Source organism: Plectropomus leopardus, chromosome 21 (genome assembly GCF_008729295.1).
Source record: "Plectropomus leopardus isolate mb chromosome 21, YSFRI_Pleo_2.0, whole genome shotgun sequence".
In the NCBI taxonomy this organism is placed as follows: domain Eukaryota; kingdom Metazoa; phylum Chordata; class Actinopteri; order Perciformes; family Serranidae; genus Plectropomus; species Plectropomus leopardus.
In genome coordinates, this window is record NC_056483.1 from 4,617,376 (window position 1) to 4,639,137 (window position 21,762).

The 21,762-nt window shown below is 38.9% G+C and overlaps 2 protein-coding genes across 9 annotated transcripts in view; one reads left to right on the forward strand and one right to left on the reverse strand.

Annotated features, from left to right (window-relative positions):
• Positions 1-1,979: 1,979 nt before the first annotated feature.
• On the forward strand, positions 1,980-8,560 carry pdss1 (prenyl (decaprenyl) diphosphate synthase, subunit 1). The gene is made up of 11 exons (XM_042510402.1): positions 1,980-2,149; positions 3,610-3,677; positions 4,047-4,182; positions 4,421-4,551; positions 4,760-4,901; positions 5,025-5,136; positions 6,454-6,563; positions 6,666-6,746; positions 6,866-6,979; positions 7,094-7,174; positions 7,949-8,560. The coding sequence occupies exons 1-11, from the start codon at positions 1,994-1,996 to the stop codon at positions 8,087-8,089; spliced, it is 1,272 nt and encodes a 423-aa protein (XP_042366336.1). The 5' UTR covers positions 1,980-1,993; the 3' UTR covers positions 8,090-8,560.
• A 2,715-nt stretch (positions 8,561-11,275) lies between these two features.
• abi1a (abl-interactor 1a) overlaps positions 11,276-21,762 on the reverse strand; it is a 54,807-nt gene continuing 44,320 nt past the window's right edge. For 2 of the 8 annotated variants that reach the window (XM_042510297.1, XM_042510291.1), the window contains 6 exons: positions 20,897-20,997; positions 19,292-19,411; positions 15,751-16,014; positions 13,425-13,511; positions 12,118-12,303; positions 11,276-11,629 (listed from right to left, as the gene is read on the reverse strand). In XM_042510297.1, the coding sequence (XP_042366231.1) occupies positions 11,454-11,629; positions 12,118-12,303; positions 13,425-13,511; positions 15,751-16,014; positions 19,292-19,411; positions 20,897-20,997 (934 nt within the window). In that variant the 3' untranslated portion in view covers positions 11,276-11,453. The remainder of the gene's footprint in view (positions 11,630-12,117; positions 12,304-13,424; positions 13,512-15,750; positions 16,015-19,291; positions 19,412-20,896; positions 20,998-21,762) is intronic. The other 6 variants (XM_042510298.1, XM_042510293.1, XM_042510294.1 and 3 more) reach the window with 4 other exon arrangements.

Sequence of the window (21,762 nt, forward strand, 5' to 3'; positions counted from 1 at the left end):
TTGTGAATATTTATTATAACTGTAGGCACTGATGAAGTTCAAGATTGGACAATAAGTAAATACTTTATTTCTAGCTGGTAATAAAAATGCACACATCATCTGGGGATCCTTCAACAAAAGCAGTATTAGCACAGTTTATAAAACTTTATCTTTTATAAAATCTAACATTATTTTAAGTATTAAAAGTAAACATATAAGCATTCACTATCTTAGGTCACACAAATGGCTTCAGTTTAAAGAGCATTTTACCCACAAACAGAGGCTGGCAAAACAAGTCTGTGCTGTTACAGTTCCTGTTCCTGGAATGACCCGCAGGCAAAGCTGACACATGAGACCCTCTTCTCTTTGTCTGGTTTGAAACTCAGAATAGACGAAGCGTTCACGTCTAACTGCAGCTGCCTCAATTAATTAACAAATTGTAAATTGCTGTCTTCATCATGTACTGTACTGAGTTATGTATTTTGACATACTTGTTTGTGCTTGATGCTGCTATTTGACCCTTGTCTTGACTGGGTCTCATTTTTAATCTCAATGTGACTTCCCAGTTAACCCTTTGAAACCTGAACAAATTGGCTTGGTTTCTTTCTAAAACATGAGCAACTTAGTGAAATGACCCAAACATTAAAAAGACAATATATTAATAAAAATGACAAAGAAAGCGAAACTTGAAAATGACCCAAAATAAGTGCTAAAATAAGAAAATAAAAAATAAATAGTATTATATTTTTATGTAACTTAATTTGAATATATAATTAAAATAATTACAAATACAATTTTCTGGAAATATTTTTAAAAATAAATTTCTAATAATTCCTAATGTGTTTTCTAAGCATATTTTCTTATCACCTTTTAATATTTTCTTGTAATTTGCAGGACATTTTATGCCAAGTTGCTGATTGCTTAAAAAAATCAAACCAATTTGCTCAGATTTAAAGGTTTAAATGCTTGTGTGAGGTGTCTGAACACAGCACAAGGAATCTGATGTCGATCCAGGTTTCAAAGGGTTAAACAAGGGTTATGTATTATATATGGGTAGTTAATCAATGCAAAGGCAAAATATATTCTGTATTGACCATGTCTTGTATATAAAATCTGCAGAGGCACAGTAACGCGTTACTAAAGCCACCGGATAAATGAAGTAGTGGTCGTGCAGCAATTCACTCTAAAATATAAAATTGTGAGGTAACGTCGCATGGAAATACTCACGCAAAGTACAAGCATCTAAAATTGTACTTTCGCAGCATGCACAAACTACTTTCCAAACAAAACAGGCTCTGGTGTCAACTTTAGCTTTGCTCGGGTCGTTAGTCTGTGCACAGACATGTGTTTACTATGAACTGTGTGTAAAATCTGTAACTGCAAAGTAATGCGTAATTACAGTTGTCGAATTAATGTAGCAGCAGTGCACTTTAAAATCCTTTTAAAGTGGCATTGCAGAGAAATACTCACGTAAAGCAAATGCAACTAAAATTGTACTTTCGTAGCATGCACTGCTAGCAAAAAGCGTCTCATGTCAACACTTGAAAGTTAAGCTTGAAACTAGTTTACGTTGAAAAAAAGTCCCTCGATTCGGGCAGTTTGATTGATTTAAGGTAGAAATACACGACTAAAACTCAACGTACTGTTTTAAAACCGCGCTCTGTAACTTAAATAGCAAGTTTATTCAACAGTTTTAAAACAGCAAAGTTGCTAACAGCTAGCTAGCTAGTTAGCTGTCAGCAACCTAGCTACGGCGCTAGCATCAAGTAACGTTACTTTTTTCAGCGCGACATTTAAGAAGACACGTTTTGCATGTTTATTTTAGAAAGATACCGTCGTTATTTACATCCAAAACCGCACGTTTGGTGATGAAATAGGTATAATTCGTTAAAAGTTTGTCTCTAGCTCTCAGCCATTTAATGCTCGCGCAGCTCATCATCAGCCGTCGCCGGGGCACTAACTTCCGGTTCCGGTGACATATATAACCTGGCCCCGATGCCTGTGATCGGGGAACATGGCGTGCCCGTGGTTGAGGCAATGCAGGCGCTGGAGTGCAAACTGTATGGGCACTAGTTTATTTGAAACTGTTTGGCATTTTAACGGTAGATCCGTGTGGTTTTCCACGTCCTCTGTGGGGCGGACATCCTGGAGCTCCGGACCGGGGAACGAGGTGAGTTTGCTCGCAGGAGCCGCCGGGACAGGCAGCGCTGTCAGACCCGGGAAGGTCACCGCAAAACTGTCAGCCAGATCCACACGATTATAATCATTTTAGCCAATTTTGATGCATCGATTCACTGTGTGTAATTTACCCCGGCGATGCAACGTTAACAGGTATTTTTCTTACGCAAGAGTGTCACGTGTTTTGCAAGAATTTGGTAAATGTGGACTTGTTGCAGGGCGTGTTGGCTCGTGCTGCGCTTATGAACGGCACACCTAAAGGTCAAGACCTTCTCCTGCTATTACACAGTAATTACCGTGTCCTTCACTGGGCTACCTGTCCACACAAGTCTGACCAATGTCTTAGCAAATTTTCATTAATTTGTATTTTATTTTTACACCCAAGTCATTCATTCATTCATTCATTCATTGGCTCACGTGTTACTCCAGATTTTTTTTGCACTATTTGTATTTTACAGTCTAAACACTTGACTTGTTTGTAGACATTGTATGCTGTTCATTGTTGCTTTTTATATTTATTAATGTAGGCTAGTATTTATAGTTGTGGTTAAAGTACCTGAAAGCCTTACTTGAGTGTCTTGTGTGACTGACAGAAGTTAAAGTCAACTGTTTGTAATTTATTTATTTAAAAGAGACAATGTACATTATTGCACATTTAAACACATGTAAACGCACCAGGATTTAGCTGGGGAGCTAATCTGTATTGGTAGTCCGTCGTCTGATGAAGGCATCCAAAAATAATTTTTAAAAATACAGTATCCACAATGGTTAAAGACAAACAACATCAGCATAAAAAGGTACACATCATGGTAAAACATGTACACGTTAAGAATATACAGCACAATTTAACAATATGAGTGGATAAAATCCAAAAAGCATATGATGCATTTGAGTATTACATGAGTAAAAGCATCTGGCATTTAAGTATCAACATTTATTTTATTCTATCAAATGTACTTAAGGAATTAAATAAAAAGCACAATGAATGCTGTTAATAAAACAGCATTTATTTAAAAATTTAGCATAAATTACATTTGAATAAAATTATATCCTTTGTGCAACTGAAAGGATCTAAAAAATCAAGTTTTTCCTTCCCTTCCATTTCCTCATTCATCCCTCCGTCCCTTCCAGCCACCTTCCTTCCTTATTTTGTTGGAGGTAACAAAAATTCTTTGGGGAAAAGTGTTTGAGTAAACCAGGAAAAAAATACCAAAGTATTGTAACGAAATATTCTTTTTAATTATTTGTATTTTTCATGTTGTATTATTGCAGTTAACTTTTCAAAAACTTCTCTTTATAAATTACATTTACTAACATTAAAATCTTTCTGTTTTGAAACCTCTCTTAAAAGCTGCCAGTGATGAAATTCTTGTGGAAAAATACTTTTGCCCTAAAAGTATTTAAATATACAAAGTCTGAATCATCTGGTATCATGTCTTTTTGTTCTTGCAGGGGCAGCCATCAGCACTACAAACACAGATAAACTCCAAAACTTTAAACTTCACAACATGTCTCACCAGGTGAGTTATCTTTACTAAACTATTTACTCCAAACTATTTACTGCATTCTTTGCATATTATTATAATGGCCACCGTAGACCACCAGTTTTTAGCACACTAGTGATGTTGGTTAAACATCAAGCAATGCAAGATTCAAATAAACAATTAATATTAGCCAATATTATTCCATATCTAAGTCAAGGATCCAAGAGTAAATAGCATACATATTGTAAATAAAATTGGCCCTAAAACAAATAGTATGGTGCACCACGGTGATCAAGATGTAAACAATTAAAATTAAAAGATTCCACTTATGCATTTTAATTACTATGTGCATATTTTCTGTGTTTCTAATTATGCTTCACTGTTTGTTGTTTTCTTTTTCTGCAGACACAAGTCACGGTTGCTGAATCCCACAATACAATCTTGCTGCTGCAGAAAAAGCGCACACAGCGATGCAAAGCTGAAGGACCCCTTCACATTAGCCCAAAAAGATTTAACTAATTTATACGTTGACATCAAGAAGGTACTTATTTTTCAGCACAGAGAGTCAGTGTGTTTGCTATGTGTCTATGTAGAATTTTCCTCAAAGGTGAACAGTTTGCTGCAGACGCAGTTCAGTAACAGACAAAGAATGAGCGACCCAAGTTTTGTCATCTCCAAAAGATGTTGGTCAAATATGAACAGAAGACTTCTACTGTCATGGGATTGTTTGGCAAGCGTATTATGATGGAAATAAAAAATGTTATTGCTCTGCATCATAGGAGATGTTTGTATCCAGAGAAGAGCTGAAGTCTCTAATTGACTACTACTTTGATGGCAAGGGCAAAGCCATCCGACCAATGATAGTCATCCTAATGGCCCGGGCGCTCAACATCCACAGCAACAGATCTGGGTAAATTAAATCACTCCACATTAACATATTTCAACAGAATATTATGTTTTTATCATTTTCTGCCACTGTTAATCCAGAGTGACCTATGATACAGTTGCAAGATTAAATGTGCACATCACCCTGTTGTAACTCTTGAATTATTTTATGAAATATAATCCAAAGTTCATCTCACTTCCTCTTATCTCTTAACTGTCTTTGCTTTTTGCAGAGATTTGATCCAGGGGCAGAGGGCCATAGCCATGATCACAGAAATGATTCACACTGCCAGTCTGGTGCATGATGACGTCATAGACGGATCCGATAAACGGAGGGGGAAGAAAACAATCAATGAAGTTTGGGGTGAAAAAAAGGTTCGGGAAATAAAATAAGCTCATAAACATTCCCCCTTTTCTTCAACTTCATATTTTCTACAACTACTTTGCCATTACATTTTAAAGGATATGATTATATATAATTTGTTTTCTCTCTTCCAGGCCATCTTGGCGGGAGATTTCATCATCTCGGCTGCCTCCATGGCCATGGCTCGCATCGGTAACAACACGGTGGTTAAAGTCTTCTCCCAGGTGATAGAGGACCTGGTGCGAGGTACAGCACTTCAATTATTCATGCCATTTTTGCTGCGTCAGTCAGTAATTCTACACTTGCAACATGGAGTGTGACATACATCCATTCTACAAACTGCACGTCTGTTTACTGTTAGCTCAGCCTCCAATATCAGCGATCAGAGTGCTTTTTCATCCTTAAGTTAGTTTCGTCACTTTCCAGTTGCCTTTGCACATATTGTTGAGTATCTAGCGTTAGTTTTTGCACATAGTGTTTTGATCATGTTGATAATGACCTCAATCTCTTGGATAACCATTAATGACATAAGCTGGTCTCTCAGAAAAGCTGCAGCTGGAGCAGTCGCGTTACTTGCCATTCATACCTACACGATCAGTACCCTTCGCTCCTTGGTCTGAATGCCAAAACCTTGAAGAACTTGCTAAGTTAGTATTTAGCCAGCTATGAAATATTAGGTAAAAAGAGGAGGTTTAAGGTTAGTGTAAAGGTTACATCTCGTTTCTTAAAAGGTGAATTGCATCTCTATGAAGTGGATTATTGCTGCACTTGACCAAAATATTCACTGCAGACATTGTCTCTTGGAGGAGTTTTTTTAAAAAAAATTTAAGAATCACATATTTGAGGGGCTAAATGTGCCTGAAAACTCATTAAACTTTGCAGACGTATCAGAATTGGTGAAAAACTTGATATTTATGGCTCAGACGTAAATTTTCAATCAAGTAGCCCCTGTGTTACATTTGACCTAGATTTACAAAAATATGTCGCATCCCGAGATAAAAAAAAAAAAAAGCTGCCGTGAACTACATCCTAGACCAAAAACGAAGGCAGTCCTTTTGAATTTACTGTGCAATTTTTGTGCAATTTTGGCAATTTACAAAGGTCATACTTTAACAAACTCCTCCTGCAGCTCAACGTTTGTCCTTCTAAAGACCTTTGACACACACTGATGGTAGGCACAGTTTGTAGAGCCTTGTGGGTCTTTGAAAAGTAATGGAAAGGTTTTAAAATTTTGTCAATGATAATGCATTTATATTTTGAAAAGTAACTAACTTAAGGATGAAAAAGCACTGATCACAAAGGTCAAATGTGAAGATAATAGATTTGACAGGGAGTAAACAGACGTACAATTCTAAAAACAGAAACTACATCACATTGTGCAAAGAGACAACAGTCCTTTTTAAAGTTGCATCTTAATCTGTACTGAGCTTGTTTTTTAAGCACATTGGAAACTGTGAATTGTAGCGACAGCTGTTTTTAAATCTCAAAATTTTACAACCCAAAATCTGCTTTTACATCTACTGACAAACTCCCTGATCTACTGTCTATTGATTGTACTTCCAGGTGAATTCATGCAGCTGGGCTCCAAAGAGAACGAGAATGAACGATTCAAACACTACCTCGAGAAAACCTTCAAGAAGACGGCGAGTCTTATCGCAAACAGCTGTAAAGCAGTATGTACGTTCTGTTTCCACATGAATATATCAGCGTTGGAGAAAAGCCTCGGCTTCTACACTCATGATTTTTTGTTGACTGTTTCTTCTCTTCGATTCAAGGTGTGCGTCCTAGTTAATTCTGATCCTGAAGTTCATGAAATAGCATACCAGTACGGGAAGAATGTTGGCATCGCATTTCAGGTATTTCACCCATTACCAGCTAAAGCATGCCAGCCTCCTAAACTTTATCCAGAACATAATGGTGTGTAAAATTAAATTATGTCTAAATTATTCTGTGATTTTTTTTCTCTGTGCTACAGCTAGTGGACGATGTTTTAGACTTCACAACAGGAGCTAGTCACCTGGGGAAGCCCTCTGCTGCAGATCTCAAACTGGGATTGGCCACTGGACCGGTCCTGTTCGCTTGTCAACAGGTGAGATCAGCATTAAGTTGGTCTCATGCACACGTTTTTCATAGAAACTGTGCATCTATATCAAGTGACTACAACGCATCACTGTCACGTCTTTACCTTGATTTCTTTCTGTAGTTTCCTGAGCTCCATGCGATGATCATGAGGCGCTTCAGCTCTAAAGGAGACGTAGATCGAGCCTGGCAGTACGTCCTTCAGGTATGACCAATATCACATACTCTAAAACAAATTAAAATCTACAGGTTAAAGTCATTAAATGTAAGGCCTTAAAAGATCTTAAATACTTACAGATACAAATACTAATTAAACTATACATTGAAAATACCAGTTTCCTACATGAGACATTTATATGGTAATTTTGGGATATGAAAAATTAAGTTTGTGCTGTATTAAATACATTTTTTGTGACCAAAATAAAATACTCAAACATTACCTAAGCCTCTCGAATGGTGATGGAGGAGGCGAGTTTAAATTGCTTGTAGCTCGTTGAGGGGTTGTTGATGCCCAGACTGATGTGCATATTTGCATGATTAACAGTACAGCTCTGTGCTGTCTGCTCAAGGAGCTGAAATTCACAAAATGTTCTATCAATGCAATCAGGGGTGTGTTAAACTGTGGAAGAGAAGCACAGGGTTCCCACACATTTTAACTACAAAATTCTCAAAACTTTTTCATATTTTATCATAATAATGCAACAGGATCAAATAAAACAAGCCACAAGAAGAGAGCACCGTGAGTGAGTGAGAGAGAGAGAGAAGCAGGGTGTGTGTGTGTGTGTGTGTGTGTGTGTGTGTGTGTGTATATAAACGCTGTTGTATTGACCGTTTCAAATAGTCAATCAATATGTACCAATAAATACAAACACCGCCAGTAATTTCACCGCTGTGGGAACCCTGAAGTAAATCTTTGCATGCACAAAAAATGAGTGTTCAGTAGATAATTTGGCAACCCTTTCTTCTCGTTGTTTTTTAGAGCGACGGCGTGCAACAGACCAAATACCTGGCCGAGCGCTACTGTCAAGAAGCCATCAGGCAGATCAGTATGCTCAGGCCGTCGGCAGAGAGAGACGCCCTCATCAGGCTCACTGAGATGGTGCTTACCAGAGACAAGTGAACCTCTACTGCCGGGCTTCACTTCAGGCAGCTACCTGTGGAAAAGCAACTCGCCCACAACTCGGTATCAGCAGTGAGGATTTGGAAAAGGAAACATCAGAAAGTTAAAATAATGGACAATGCCAAAAACTGCAAATCCAGCTCTTCACTGTATTAAGTACTGTACTGTAATTTGCAAAAACCTCCAATGCTTAAAACTAGCCGACTGAATGACGGTACATGCTAGTGTTGAGCTGTGGCGTCTTTGCAAAAAAAAAGTGTAATTCCAAACGCAGTGGAAGTGAATCATTGTCAGTGGTGTGTTTGGATCTGTGTTATTTACTTAAAGATCCGTCCACACCTCAGAGGCCAAACAGTCATGTCTTTTTGACTTGTAAAAATATAAAAAGGTTACTTATTTAATGCAACAACTAAAGGCCTTAAAATCAACAATGACTGTGTATTCAATAAACCGACATAATGCTTTTTTTTATTTAAGACTTTGCTCCTTTTTTGCGTCCCTCCAAGTGACCACACATACATGTTGTACATAGAATTGTTTATTATAAAAGACTGTACATTAATTTTTCAATCAACATTATTATATGTACAAATGAAGGGCGGACAGAGAGAGATTTCAATATTTCTACCAATGAAATTGAGCTGGAATACTTTTTTTTATTGGAAATTTCTAAAGCAAACGGGCAAAATATCAAGGCATAAGCTGCAGTATCCTGAAATGGTAAATGCTTAAAAATTAGGTCATGTTAGGTGGTGCATTCGAGGGCCAACAGGAAAAAAAACAATGTTATTAAGATGAGTCCTAGACCTGAGTGACAGCTGATAGTGATTGGCTGATTTTACTGAAGTTAAAATATGTACACCCATGCAGCCCAGAGGATTTCATGTTCAGAGCATTCAACATGGTCCTTGAACCCAGAGCAAGTTGTTGTTGCTTTGCAAAGGCTGAGGAGGTATTAGAGTTGTTTGTTGGTCTACGTTACATCTGAATTGTCACATGGCAGTGTCAGGCACGGCGATTCCAGCCTTTCTTATCACTGCACGCTATCACCGATGTCTACCACAAGCATAGTCAATTATTGCCAGTTACCAACGGATCCTACAGAACTGATGTGGATTAGTATAAAGTTAGTAACAGTGATGTGACATGATCGTAAAATGCTTGCCGATGAGCCAAAAGTGGAATGTGTTCTCGTGCTTCAAAACAGATTCAAATGCTTAAAAAAGTAAACTCCATTTAATTTATATGATTTTAAAGGAACACTTAACCCACAATTGATTGTTTGTTGTTCAGTTTCTCACCCTGCGTTACATTAAATTCACAAAGAAATCTTTCTTTTTCTCGCATGCCTGTACGGTGTACAAAGAATCCAAAAACTGTGAAAATTCTTGATGAATCAAAGTCATAGGGGTCCACCCTTAAAAACAGTTCACAAACTCTCACATAACTCATGCAGTATAATTCAAGTCTCATTTATCCAGTCGTATGCTCAGTACTTCCCAAACACATGTGCCAGACTCCATTGACAAAAACAGTAATTTTACCTCGCTAAACACAGGAGCTGCTAGTGTACCACTGCCTTGATCTGTCATTTCATTTTGTTTTTTATTGTGTGACTTTTGTGAATTCAAACTAACCCCTTTAAAACACCAAAGTTACAATAAAACTAAAATGTATCGAGGCAGCGGTAGAACAGCAGCTCCTGTGTTCAGGGAGGTAAAATTACTGTTTTTGTCAACAGAGTCTGGTTTTGAAGAAAGCATGCAAAGATTCAAGAACTGAAAGAAGTTCAGTTTTAAACACCAAAGCTTGCATCTGGATAAATGAGACTTTGTTTTCTCATATAAACTTCGGACAATGTCCCGAGAATCAGGTCCAATCCAGAATTTCCCTTTCACACGTGAAGCACACAACAAGAGACTGTGTCTCAGAAGCATTTTCACCTACTGAAAATAAGTTTAAGTTTAGTCAGTTTGGTTAAGGTGAGGGGTGGTGCTTTGGTTAAGCCTGTAGGAGGCAGGAAATCACATGAAACACGCCAGGGCCATGAAACTGGTTCGTACTTTGTTCCTTGAATATGTCTGAAAATTTTTAATTTGGCCCTTACCGACAGAATCCAAGAATCTCGTCATATCTCGAGTTAGACATTTCCGTTACCGACTGTTTGTAAATGACTCTTCCTCTTCTCCCTCAGTTTGTTTTTGTGCAAGCCTCATGATAGAAACGTCATCAGCACACCCACATGCTCGCTGTGAATCTTCTGGACAATTACCTGCTCTATTCACACATGGCACAGACCTTGTATTGGGGAGCTAGCAGCGTAAAGTATGTTTAATGTCTCGTCCAACTGATTTGGACAGGTCCTCTAAGCAATGTCTAGATAATTTCAGGTTTTTAGTTGTGTTATTAAAAGCAGACCTCATTTTCTTCAGTTCATCAAGAGTGTGAGAAAATCTTCACAAATTCAGCGCAACACAGGGTGATAATTAATATACAAAAGGTCATTTGTGGGTGAAATATTCCTTACATGCAAATAGGCATTTCGAGGGTGAGACTGGGGAAGCCTGAAATTTACTTCAGAGTCTAAAAAGTTTAGTGATTTCAACAGTGTAACAAAAATTAAAAAGGTGAATACATTTACAACATAATGGAAGCATAATGGCAATAAACTTAAGATTACATTATATCTTTTTAAATTTTGCATGCTTTAACGCCAAGACTGATTTTCAGGAGTAATCGTTTGTCTTTGAAATACCATGTACAGTTCAGAAATTTGTAAATCATCAACAGCCCATCTTATTTTATGAACAAGCCCGATGGGAGTCGAGGAGGGCGCCACTAATGAAAACTATCATATAATCGACATTCACTGAATTCACATTACAGAAACCGGAGTGGCTGCAGCTCACATTATATACAACTGACAGTACAAACACTTCGACTGAAGGTGCTTACATGACCGTAACATTTTAATTTGTTCTATCAAACTTCTTGTTCACAAAGGATCAGCTCTGAATCGCTCATGATTTTTGTTTGGGCGAGATGATGTCGTACATCCTTCAGCTGTTTGACTATCGTCTTTGAGTTCAACCGGCGTGAGCAGTCCAATTCTTTAATTTTTTATTTTTTACATATTCCATAAATGTCCCCCACCCGCCCATATGACACCAAAATAAACTAAATAGATATTACTTTTTATTTTATTTGCAATCAGTAAGGGAAAGAACATTCTGTCATATCAAAAGGGAATCATACAGTTATGTCTAGATGCGTCTCGGGAGTCAAGATTGCGGCGGTCGGTCAGTCTCTCAGTGGATTATGATATGACTGAATAAATAGACTTTACTGTTACTGCGAGGTCCCTTCAGTCGGCGTAGTGCATGATCGACTCCACATAGTTACCAGGGAACAGTCCGGTGACGCCGTTGGAGACGCCCTCGAACCAGCCGTCGTCGTTCTTCTTGATGACGTAGATGATGGCCCCCTCCATGAAACTCAACTCATCGTCCTTGTCCTTGGAGTAGTCATAGATGGCCACCACTGAAAACAGATGGAAAGACGTTTGTTTGGATCAGTAGCATGTAGGGCTGTCAGCGTTGACACATTAAAATCTGTACATAGAACGTTTTTGTTTTGCTTTTCCAGCTGATATTCCTGTCTTTAAGAGGCTGTACTGGGCTGAGTTTTAAAGGTACAGTGATGATACTGGCATCATATGAAACTAGAACACAATGTTGTGGTAAGGGGCTATATCATGCACCAAATTTAGGCTAAATTTTGACTCAATATATCTGAATGAAAATGGGTTCTATGGGTTCCCATGAGTCAATCTAGTAAAAATTGCCTCACCTTGTCAATACGGATTTCATATCTTTTTTGACATGCAAAAGGATGGAATTATAAACATTATTAAAAATGCAAATAATCATGATCAACTACTGAAATCAATCGCAATGAAAAAATAATAATTCTTTGACATCCCAAGTATCCAATGTGAGACTTAATCAAAAAATGATTAGTGCTTAAACCTTTCTCAATGTAGTTCTTGGGGGCCCACTGTGGGTCTCCATCAGCGTACGGGTCGCTGTACTGCACAACAGCCGCATCCTCCTCCTCATAATCAACTGGAGGAGGTGGGGGAGGAGGAGGAGAGTCGTCAAACATGGGTATATCATCTGGAGGTGGAGGTGGAGGAGGAGTAGGAGTATCTGCAACTGATAAACAGACACAGAAGGTGAGATTTTCTTTGTCACGTCCAAAAAGTCAAGGATCCCTGAGCCTGGTGGTGGAAAGGGTGACGGCTGAATCATGCAGAACGAATGCTCGACATGCAGAAGTACATTTGCATGTCAGATATATGAACATTACATTCATCAAGCAGGCTGCATCACTGTTAGGACTTGGCATGAATCACTTGAGGGGATAGTTTTGAATTTTTTGAAGTGGGGTTGTATGAGGTACTTATCCATAGTCATTGTCTTACAAACAATGGATGTCAGTCGGTGCACCCCCAGTTTGGAGAAGCAGGCTGGAGCACTGATAATCTGATGGTTAGTACATGCTGTGTCATGCTATTTAGTGGGTTAGATGTTTGTGTGACAGCATCCACATAGAGAAAAAAAGCTCTAAAAAACATATATGGCAATTACTTCACATTTTCTCTGACACTATAATTGCTAAGTGTAATTTCTTTTTAACAAATATCCACCATTGAAATCCTAAGTTGCTGTCTGTCAAGATATAAAGTAACTACAGTAATGTTTAAAAAGTAATATTTGACTGTATTGCAGGTTTTGCTCCAGCAGAGGGCAGCAAAGAGTCCAATCTTCCCCAGTTCTGTTTTGCAGAGACCTTGGACACTTCCCCCCCTAAACATTATCATTCACCTCAGCTCAACTCTGCAGTGCTACATTCAGCATATGAATATCAAACTTCAGTTCGTGATAAAATCCCCTGCATGACAGTAAACCTCTAAAAACAGTAGGTGGCGGCCTCAACAATCTCAGCCGGTTCCCTTTTACTGCACATATTTTAAAAAAGACACTTCTGCCAAGACAGGGAGACATGTATTACGGCCCTATCACTACTAAGAAACAGTAACAATGTGGTTTAATGGCTGAAGAAATAAATCTGCACATAAAGCTACTTAAAAAGTTACATTAACCATGACAGGACTCCAGTGAGACACATTATTGGATGGTTCATTGCTGCGAAATGAAGGTATTAATTGTCCTCAGCAGACATGAGAGGAGGAGGAGGATGAACAAGCGCAATGCATGCTGGGTGTTCTGGAAATTGGCACGGATAAGGAGGAAAGTATAGCCTCGTCACTTACTGCTCTCCTGCATCCTGGCCACAAAGCCAGTCAGAGGTATCTGTGGAGTCAGCTGGGGCATGGGGGGAGGAGGAGGAGCGATAGACACTGAAAGCACAGCAGAGAGGAGACAAGAAGGCAGAAGGAAAATAGAAGAAATCCCATAAGTTACCAAGAATGAACAGGAGACAGTTAAGAGCGCATCCCGATCCCAAGCAAGGACAAAACTGACACACAGCAGAGACACAAACACACTGCAAGATATGTGAGCTTGTACATGTGTAGGGTTGCAGCGATATATCGGGTTTTAAGGTTTACCGTGATATGAAAGTTGACGGTTATCATAATGTGTACGTTTGCTTCTCTACGATATTGGGAAAAAAAGCAACTGGATGGAAAATCTCTCCATAATTTGAGTTATTTTCAAAAGGAAGACTTTTTAAGGTTTACATTATAGTAATAAAATGTTTATTCAACCAAATCTAATTTCCTGTTTTCACTCCTTTACACACATTAAAATTCCTTTTAAATAATATGGAGAAATTTTAATTTTTACTAGCAATCGCTTTAAAAAATGTGTTTATAATTATGGTAATAGCACATTATCACTTTAAAATTTCTTTTACATAATGTGAAAAGCTTTTTATGAATAAACCTAAAAATGAATGTTCACAAATATGGTAATTAAATACTTAATTACCATGATTATGAACTCAAGTTTTTAAGTTGATAAAACCATACAAGTTAATTTGTTCCAACTTAAGTTTTCCAATTTATTTGAATTAAATTCTAAAGTGCTACATTTATGAACACATTTTAAGTGTTTTACTCAAAAAAATAAAGTTGTCTGACTGATAATGATAATAATTCAGTAATACTGTGGTACTAATCTCATACCATTGCAACCCTGCACACGTCTGCTAGAACAGAGTGATGTGCAACAGTGACAGACTGAGAGTTAAAGTCAAATTAATTAACCTGTCTGCTCACAGAAACTTTATTAATTCCAAATTAGAAGAAAAAAAACATTTTAACAATAAAACTACAAGAGCAGATTAATTAATTCAACTCTCTGTAACTGCAGCGTCTCCACAGATCACAAACAGAGGTTACAAAGTTCAGTGACGTAAGTGAGATTTCACATGGCGTCAGGGGATGAACTGCGGATTTTCTGACAATCAGGCAGCTCTCACTCTTGGCTGTAACAGAAGTAAGGGCTGCTGATGGCCAGAAGGAGGCGCTGTTTGCACTACAGGTCCAACAACCTAAACCAAAATCCCACACATGCTTCCTGAACTGCCCTCAGATCTATTGAAGTTATGTACAAGGTACTTCTAAGTCTCATTTTACACTTTTCAGACCCAAATTAGTGACACTTGTACTGATCAACAGGCAAAAGCACATTAAGCCCACTTCTGTGAATGAAAAGCAGGTTTGTGGAGATGAGTTGCTTGAAAACCATTTCCACCTGGCAAAATAAAAGCATGTTGATGCCAGGTGTGAATAGACACCGAACACACTGTGACTGGACTTGGCCTCATCTGGAGGCGATCTGACACGCATTGTGATCTGATCTCAGCCAGGTATGAATCCAGACAGTTTGACCACATTGTTAAGAAAAAAAAATCCTCCCTACAAGTTGAAAGGTTGACTGATTTTATTGTTCTCTTGTGTTTTATATTGTTTGTTTTGGGGTTGTATACTTTAATTGTGTATTTTTGTTCTTTGTTGTCCGTCTATAACGTATGTTTCTGCCTGTCCTGGCCAAGAAACTCTTGAAAAAGAGACTTTTAATCTGAAGAGGTTTTTCTGGTTCATTAAAGGTTAAATAAACGCAGCAGCTCCTGGATAAGATGTAATCATGCAGACAGACAGGGTATCCAGATACTGATCACATGTTAATAACAGGTGTGAATTGGGGCTAGATTTTAGACAGTCACTACTTGATGATGTACATTAAATTAGGTTCCAGAATAACCTCTGACAATGCGTTAAACGAAGCCTAAAACTGCGTCTCTGCATTGTTAGCAGGCATCGATCGTCTGGTTTGTTTCTGCTGTAGAATCCGAGGCATTCTGCATCAATACTAGACACATCCCACTATCAGATAAAAAGCCTGAACCTGCATTAAAACTTGAAAGAAAAAGTCAAATCTGACGAGAATGCATCTTGACCTTCAGACAGCAGTGACTCACTTGCAAATATGAAATATTTCTCTGTGGCTACAAAGGTTAGCTTGCTTTAGTTTGTGACTGTGCATGATTTTGGAAAAAAAGTGACATTTTGTGGCTAAGTGACAGTTCAGGATGTAAAAAGCAGGCAGGGACTGGAGACAGAAAGGCCTTACTTGAGTTCTGGCCGTAGCCAGGAGTGCCTCCGTTAATATGAGGCTGTTGCTGCTGCTGTTGCTGTTGCTGTAGTTGCTGCTGCTGTAGTTGCTGCTGCTGCTGCAAGGAGAACTGGGAAGTGACCGACGGTGCCCGACGGTAGGTGCCCGTGGCCGAAACCATAGAGACAGAGGAGTTGGAGGGGTTGTGCCGCGAAATCTGCCGCGAGATGGTTCCAAACTGGGACACTGGAGCGGGGCCCAGACCAGGCCCAGGGGCCACCGCTAGAAACACCCAAAGACAGGGAAGGAAGAGAGGAAGGACCAAAGAGGGGCAGAGAGGGGTCAAACAGAGGAGACAGAAAGAGGGAGAGGGAGAAGAAAAGCACCCAAAACATGAATCATCAAGGTCGTAAAAGATAATGTGAGCTTTTAAATACTGATTAGAGCCCCACAGCTTATGAAAAGACAATCAATAACCAATTTAAGGAAGCAGGTGAGCTAGGGAAGCAACACAGATTGTTAATTGATAATACAGAGATATTTTATGAGCGTAAAATGAAACAAAGAGTCCCGAGAGTTCATCTGAATAAATCCTGCACCTCCTTAGAAATGAAGCATGAGAAAAGACTCAGTAAGCAAAGAGAAGAGAACAGATGGATCCTTCAGGTTTCACCGGATCTGACAGCGAAAATAACGTCTTTACACACTTGTCAAAGATGTGATTATGAACGTCTATCAGCTACCACAAGGAGCTAGCACATGTCACTACAACAGCTGTCTAAGAATAACCAAATCTATATACGTACAGCAGCCTATTACAACATTAAATATGCTTATATATTTTAAGGTTAAAGATGCAGTGTGTGTGTGTGTGTGTGTGTGTGTGTGTGTGTGTGTGTGAGACTGAGAGGAAAGATTTCTTTTGTTCTGTTTGAGTATTTCCTGTTTCACATTTCGAGATAACGTCTCTCAGGAGAGGCCGCGCTCTCAGATAGGGATGGGTGGAACCAGAGGAAGTCAAGATTCAGAGGAGCAAACAAACGTCTCCATATTGTCAGCAGCAGGTAATTACAGCTGAAAAATGTGCATTGATGCTCTGAGGATGAAACTGGAATGTTTCAAGTGATCATCTTGATCAAGATTACTGCGGTCAATCAGATACGAGCAGCCATCACGCAAACATACATTCACACAGAGTGGTTGATGCAGCTTTGCAGAGCTCTGACAGTAAATCAAAACCAGTATCTTACAGTGATTCAGAGTCAACCCCCCCATGAAAATTAAAGCTACATTAGGCAATATTGAATGTTTTAGGCAGAAATCAAATGGCTCTTTGAATGTTTTGGTTTTTGCAGAAATCATATTATGTGACATCAGCTGTGAGTCTAGCTGTCTAAAAATTGAGTGCTGGCTCACTGTTTTGTAACTCAGTATCCATTACACAAGCCACACATTGAACTACTTGTGAAAAGGCTTAACATGAAACTGGGTTTTTATTTTAGAAACAGAAACTGGTTTTCTTTCTTGGCTAAAAAAAAGGCTCATCTCTGCTACATTTCTAACCGGGTTTGATTATTGGGACCGAGACTTTCCAAATGTTATCAGACCAAATACCTAATGTTAAACGAGCCAATTTTCGGGGACGGCGATGCTCAACAAAATGTATCGACTGATTTCCATATGTCTCCCAATGTAAAGCTTTTAGGGGCCCCATGGCATAATTTGACACATCCCCACCTTGAAAGTCCACGATTATGGAACAACATTTTGTAATTTGAGGTATACTGTGTATTTTTGTGAAATGCAATTTAAATGCATATCATTCAAAACAGCAATTTCTAATTAAAATGTCAGGTCAGACACTGTATGTTGACCATATTCCACTACTTCTTTTACTCCTAAATCTAAATAGTTCATATATTAGCAAGATAACTAACTAACTTAGCTTTGTGAGTTGATTCTTTTAGCTATGTAACATTTACATTTGGCAGTTAGTGGAAGTAAATGTGGACTGATGAATAATCTCTATGAAAGAGGTTATTTGTGTGGTGCAAACAGTTTTCATTTCCTGATGCAGACATTTTTTAGGGTAAACACTTACATTTTAACTGGGCTTAGGCTCAGTAAAAGAACTGGTGCAACCGGCTCCACATCTGCCTTTGTGCACACAAAACAATCTGAACTGTCAAAATGATTTTCTTTGTCACAGCCGCAGTCATAATTTAAGACAGAATAAAAGATGTTTTGCCTGATGCAGCTTTAACCACAATCCCTTTTTCTGGTAAAACGTTTTTAAAAAAACTCAAATGAAACATTACCATACCTTTGCAAAAAGAAGTCTCAAAGCCCTTAAGGTAAACTTAATTCATATCTTTGTATTAACATATATATTTCCCATATTCTGACTTTAATTGTATTCTTAAATTTAGGTTGTAAAAGTTATCAGCTACTGCCAGTGCAGCCCTTCTAGATAAACAGCAGCTCGAGGTCAAATGTAAATGAACAATTTTAGAGTTTCTGCAGGCAGTTATTAACTTTTGCACGGCCTTAAGTGATATGAGACTTCTTTATCGGCCAATTATAGCAAATCAGTAAAGAATAGTGAAACACCACCACCACCACCACCACCGAGGAAGGGGAAATTTTTTCTGAACTGGATGGAAAAATACCAGAGACTTTGTCACATAGTATATAACCTGTCTCCAAATAGAAGCATATATAATGTCTGTTCACACTGCAAGATCAGCAAGCTGTTTCAGAGAGCTAATAAATGCTAGTGTTACCAAAAAGGTGCAAAGAAAGTGGGGCTACACAATTAAAATGAAAAGTTAACAAAATCGCATTGTGGCCAAGTGCATCATCAAATCCGCAGGAACTGCAATTTTTTGATAAAGGTAAAATGTATCACAGCATAGCATTACAAATGAAGCATTTGTTTGTGAAATCACAGAAATGTCACACCCTACAAATCATAATCCAGACTTATGGGAACATGGTGTTTTATACAGACACCAGCAAAAATCACACCAATGTAATTTCTATTTTTTTGACAGTGATAATTAAATGGAAAAATTACCAGCTGCACTAAAACCTCAGCTCATTTCCAAATCACAATATCTGTCAAAATAATTGAAATATAACTTTACGCATATCCTGCAGTCCTAAAGCATGGAAAGGCGTTCATTTAAATCTTTTGTTTTTGCAAGAGCTTTAACTCCAAACACTGCAGAATAAAAAAGATTCCAAATGAAGTTTCATTTTTCATTTTTTCATTTTCATGGGTGATTTTCAGTGCACTTTGTTGACTATTCAACTTGCAGAAATGGAATGTAGACATTGTGTAGGCAGCCCAACTTTTTTGCACAAAACTTCAGCCCGGCATGATGACATGATTGCAGAGAACCTATCAGAAACTTCTGCTTGCAGTGTGTACAAACAAACAGACATCCATCCAGCACCCTGATTCGTGCATCTCCACCATAAGAAGATCACGGCGGACGTGCTGATTATCCATCGACCGGCCGCAGAGGTGACAGGAGCAGCCTCAGAGGTGTCTCACCTATAAGTGGAGGTGGAGGTGGTGGAGGAGGTGCTGCTGAGGGGCCGAGCCCGGCCATGGGAGGAGGAGGAGGGGGTGGGGGAGGCGGAGGGGCTCCTGGAGGAGCAGACATGGGCGGGACTGAAAGGAGTATTTACATTAGTGACCATTTAAAGCAGAACAGTCTGCCCTCGCCTGCTATTACATAACATCACATCACTTCACTCAGGAACCCTTTGGGGCCGAAGGAGCGCTTTCCACTTTGTCAAGGCGCTCCGCACACTTGGACACACTTCTTTGTGGTATGAATTGAGTGTTTCCATGGCGACCGGCTTGCAGGAGAGAGCTGTGGTTAGTTGTGTGCTCCTGGTGAACGAGGTACAAAAGCTGCTACAGAAAAATATTTCTTGTTCTTCGCTCTATTTTTTGGTCCTTGTTAAGATGAAATCTTTTGTAAAAGTTTAAAGCATCTGAGATGTGTGTATGGTGTAATGCAGTGCCGTGTGTAGCGTGTGTGTGGTGTTATGTGGGCCTTACTGTTCCACTATAAAAGAAGCAGGCCTAACGCAGCGTGGCCTATTTACACAGTAGGATAGAGAATCAGCTGTGCTTGGAACACAATGGGCCTGCATAATCCCTGTCTGGTAAACATAGGCTTTGTGTAGCGTACTACTACTATCTGCAAATACATGATACATTTACACCTTTTCAACTAACACCTATTATTGGTATGTATATATGTATATTATATTTAAATAAATGAACTTATTTCTTGTTGTTTGCTGTTCTGAATTTCAGCATTTTTAAGCAATTATTTTGAACTACTACCTTAAAAAAGATTATGTTCAGTAACTACAAAAGACACAGACTTTACGCTTAAATGCATGTAGTAGTATGCAGCGTTATGTAGTAGTTACTGTCTACTGTTAAATGAATGCATGAAAGAAAACTTTCCCAGGTATGCACATTGTGCAAACATCACAGTCTGGTTTCTCGTCATTGCCTGTCAATGTTTAGCCCTTTGAAACCTGGATTGATATCACTTTTCTTGTGCTGCAGTATTCAAAGTATTTGAATCATTGAACACTGAGCAAATTGGTTTGATTTCTTTTAAACCCGTGGGGGAAAAAAGGCAAGAGCAACTCAGCAACACATGTCCTACAAAAAGCAATTTTCTTCTACTTTTAATTTATTTCCTTTTGGCTAATTTTCAGGTAATTTTTCTTCACTTTTAATACATTTCTTGCTCATTTCTGGGTTAATTCTTCTTAAGTTGGTCATTGCACTCTTTCCATGTTTTGAATGAAATCAAGCCAATTTTCACAAATAACTTTAACAACGTTATCTCATTTCATATAGGTCAAACAATCCAGACTTGCAAGTGTGAAAGAAATTTCTTTGGGATATAAAAAGCAAATATTCTTTTTTAAACTCCAAAGTGTTTTTTTAACCTAAACATGGCAAAGGGTAACAAACTCTCAGCGCCGTATGGCAGGGTGGAGCAAGATTTATTACAGGATTTAAAATGTGCCTGAAGTTGGTTGATTCTGCCCTCATTTCATAACAGCAATGGCTGACTGGCCTGTGCTAAGTGTGACTGCATGATGTGCAGCCGGCAGAGCTCACCTGGTCCAGAGTTGGGGATGGAGGGTGTAGGCACGGCGATGGGAATGCCAATACCGCTGCTGCCGCTGTTCTCCCTGCTGGTGCTGCCGCCGCTGCTTCCACTGAGGGAGGAGACGGACAGGAGAGAAGGAGGACATCGTTTTATTCAGGGCAGCCTGCTCAGACTGCACACCAGGTATCACTGCAGATAAGTGGACGCTGCTGCGTCTGTGCTAATGCCCTATTTAAAATGATCCTTCTGTAAAACTCATATTGTCATTATACTGATTGTTTTTGTCTGAGGACTGCAGAGACACACCCAGGTGAGCAAGACATGAGTCACTCTGGCAAAGACTTGTGGTCAAAATCAGCTGCAGAATAAACTGGAATTTAGTCCATTTTTTTCATGCAAACCACCTAAAACTCAAAAACAGCATTTATCCTTTCCTTGTTTTTGCAAGAAATTAAACCAGTTTGCTACTAGGTACCCCAAAATATGTTAATATTAATGTTATGATATGAGAGATTTGGGTAATCATAGTATTCTTTTCTGAAAAGCTTTAGAAGAGTGATTCAGTTGAGTGGCATGATTAACAAATAACTTGGCTATTGTAGTCACGCCAGTAATACAGTTTAGAAAAAACTATAATTTTATCAATACAGTCCGTCCCCGGCCTCTGAGGATATAGGACATGGGGATGCGGTATGTATGTCAGCTCTGCAGCAGCCTGTATAAGCGCTGTTTCACCCTGTTTTTGACCCTGGGGCTCGTAGATCAGTGCCCGGCTGACTAAATCCCCCCTCCCGCTCTCACTCTCACTCTTTCGCTGATCTTGATCCTCATTTCTGCCCCTTGAGCCCCACCTCTCCTTTTCCTGCCTCTTTCA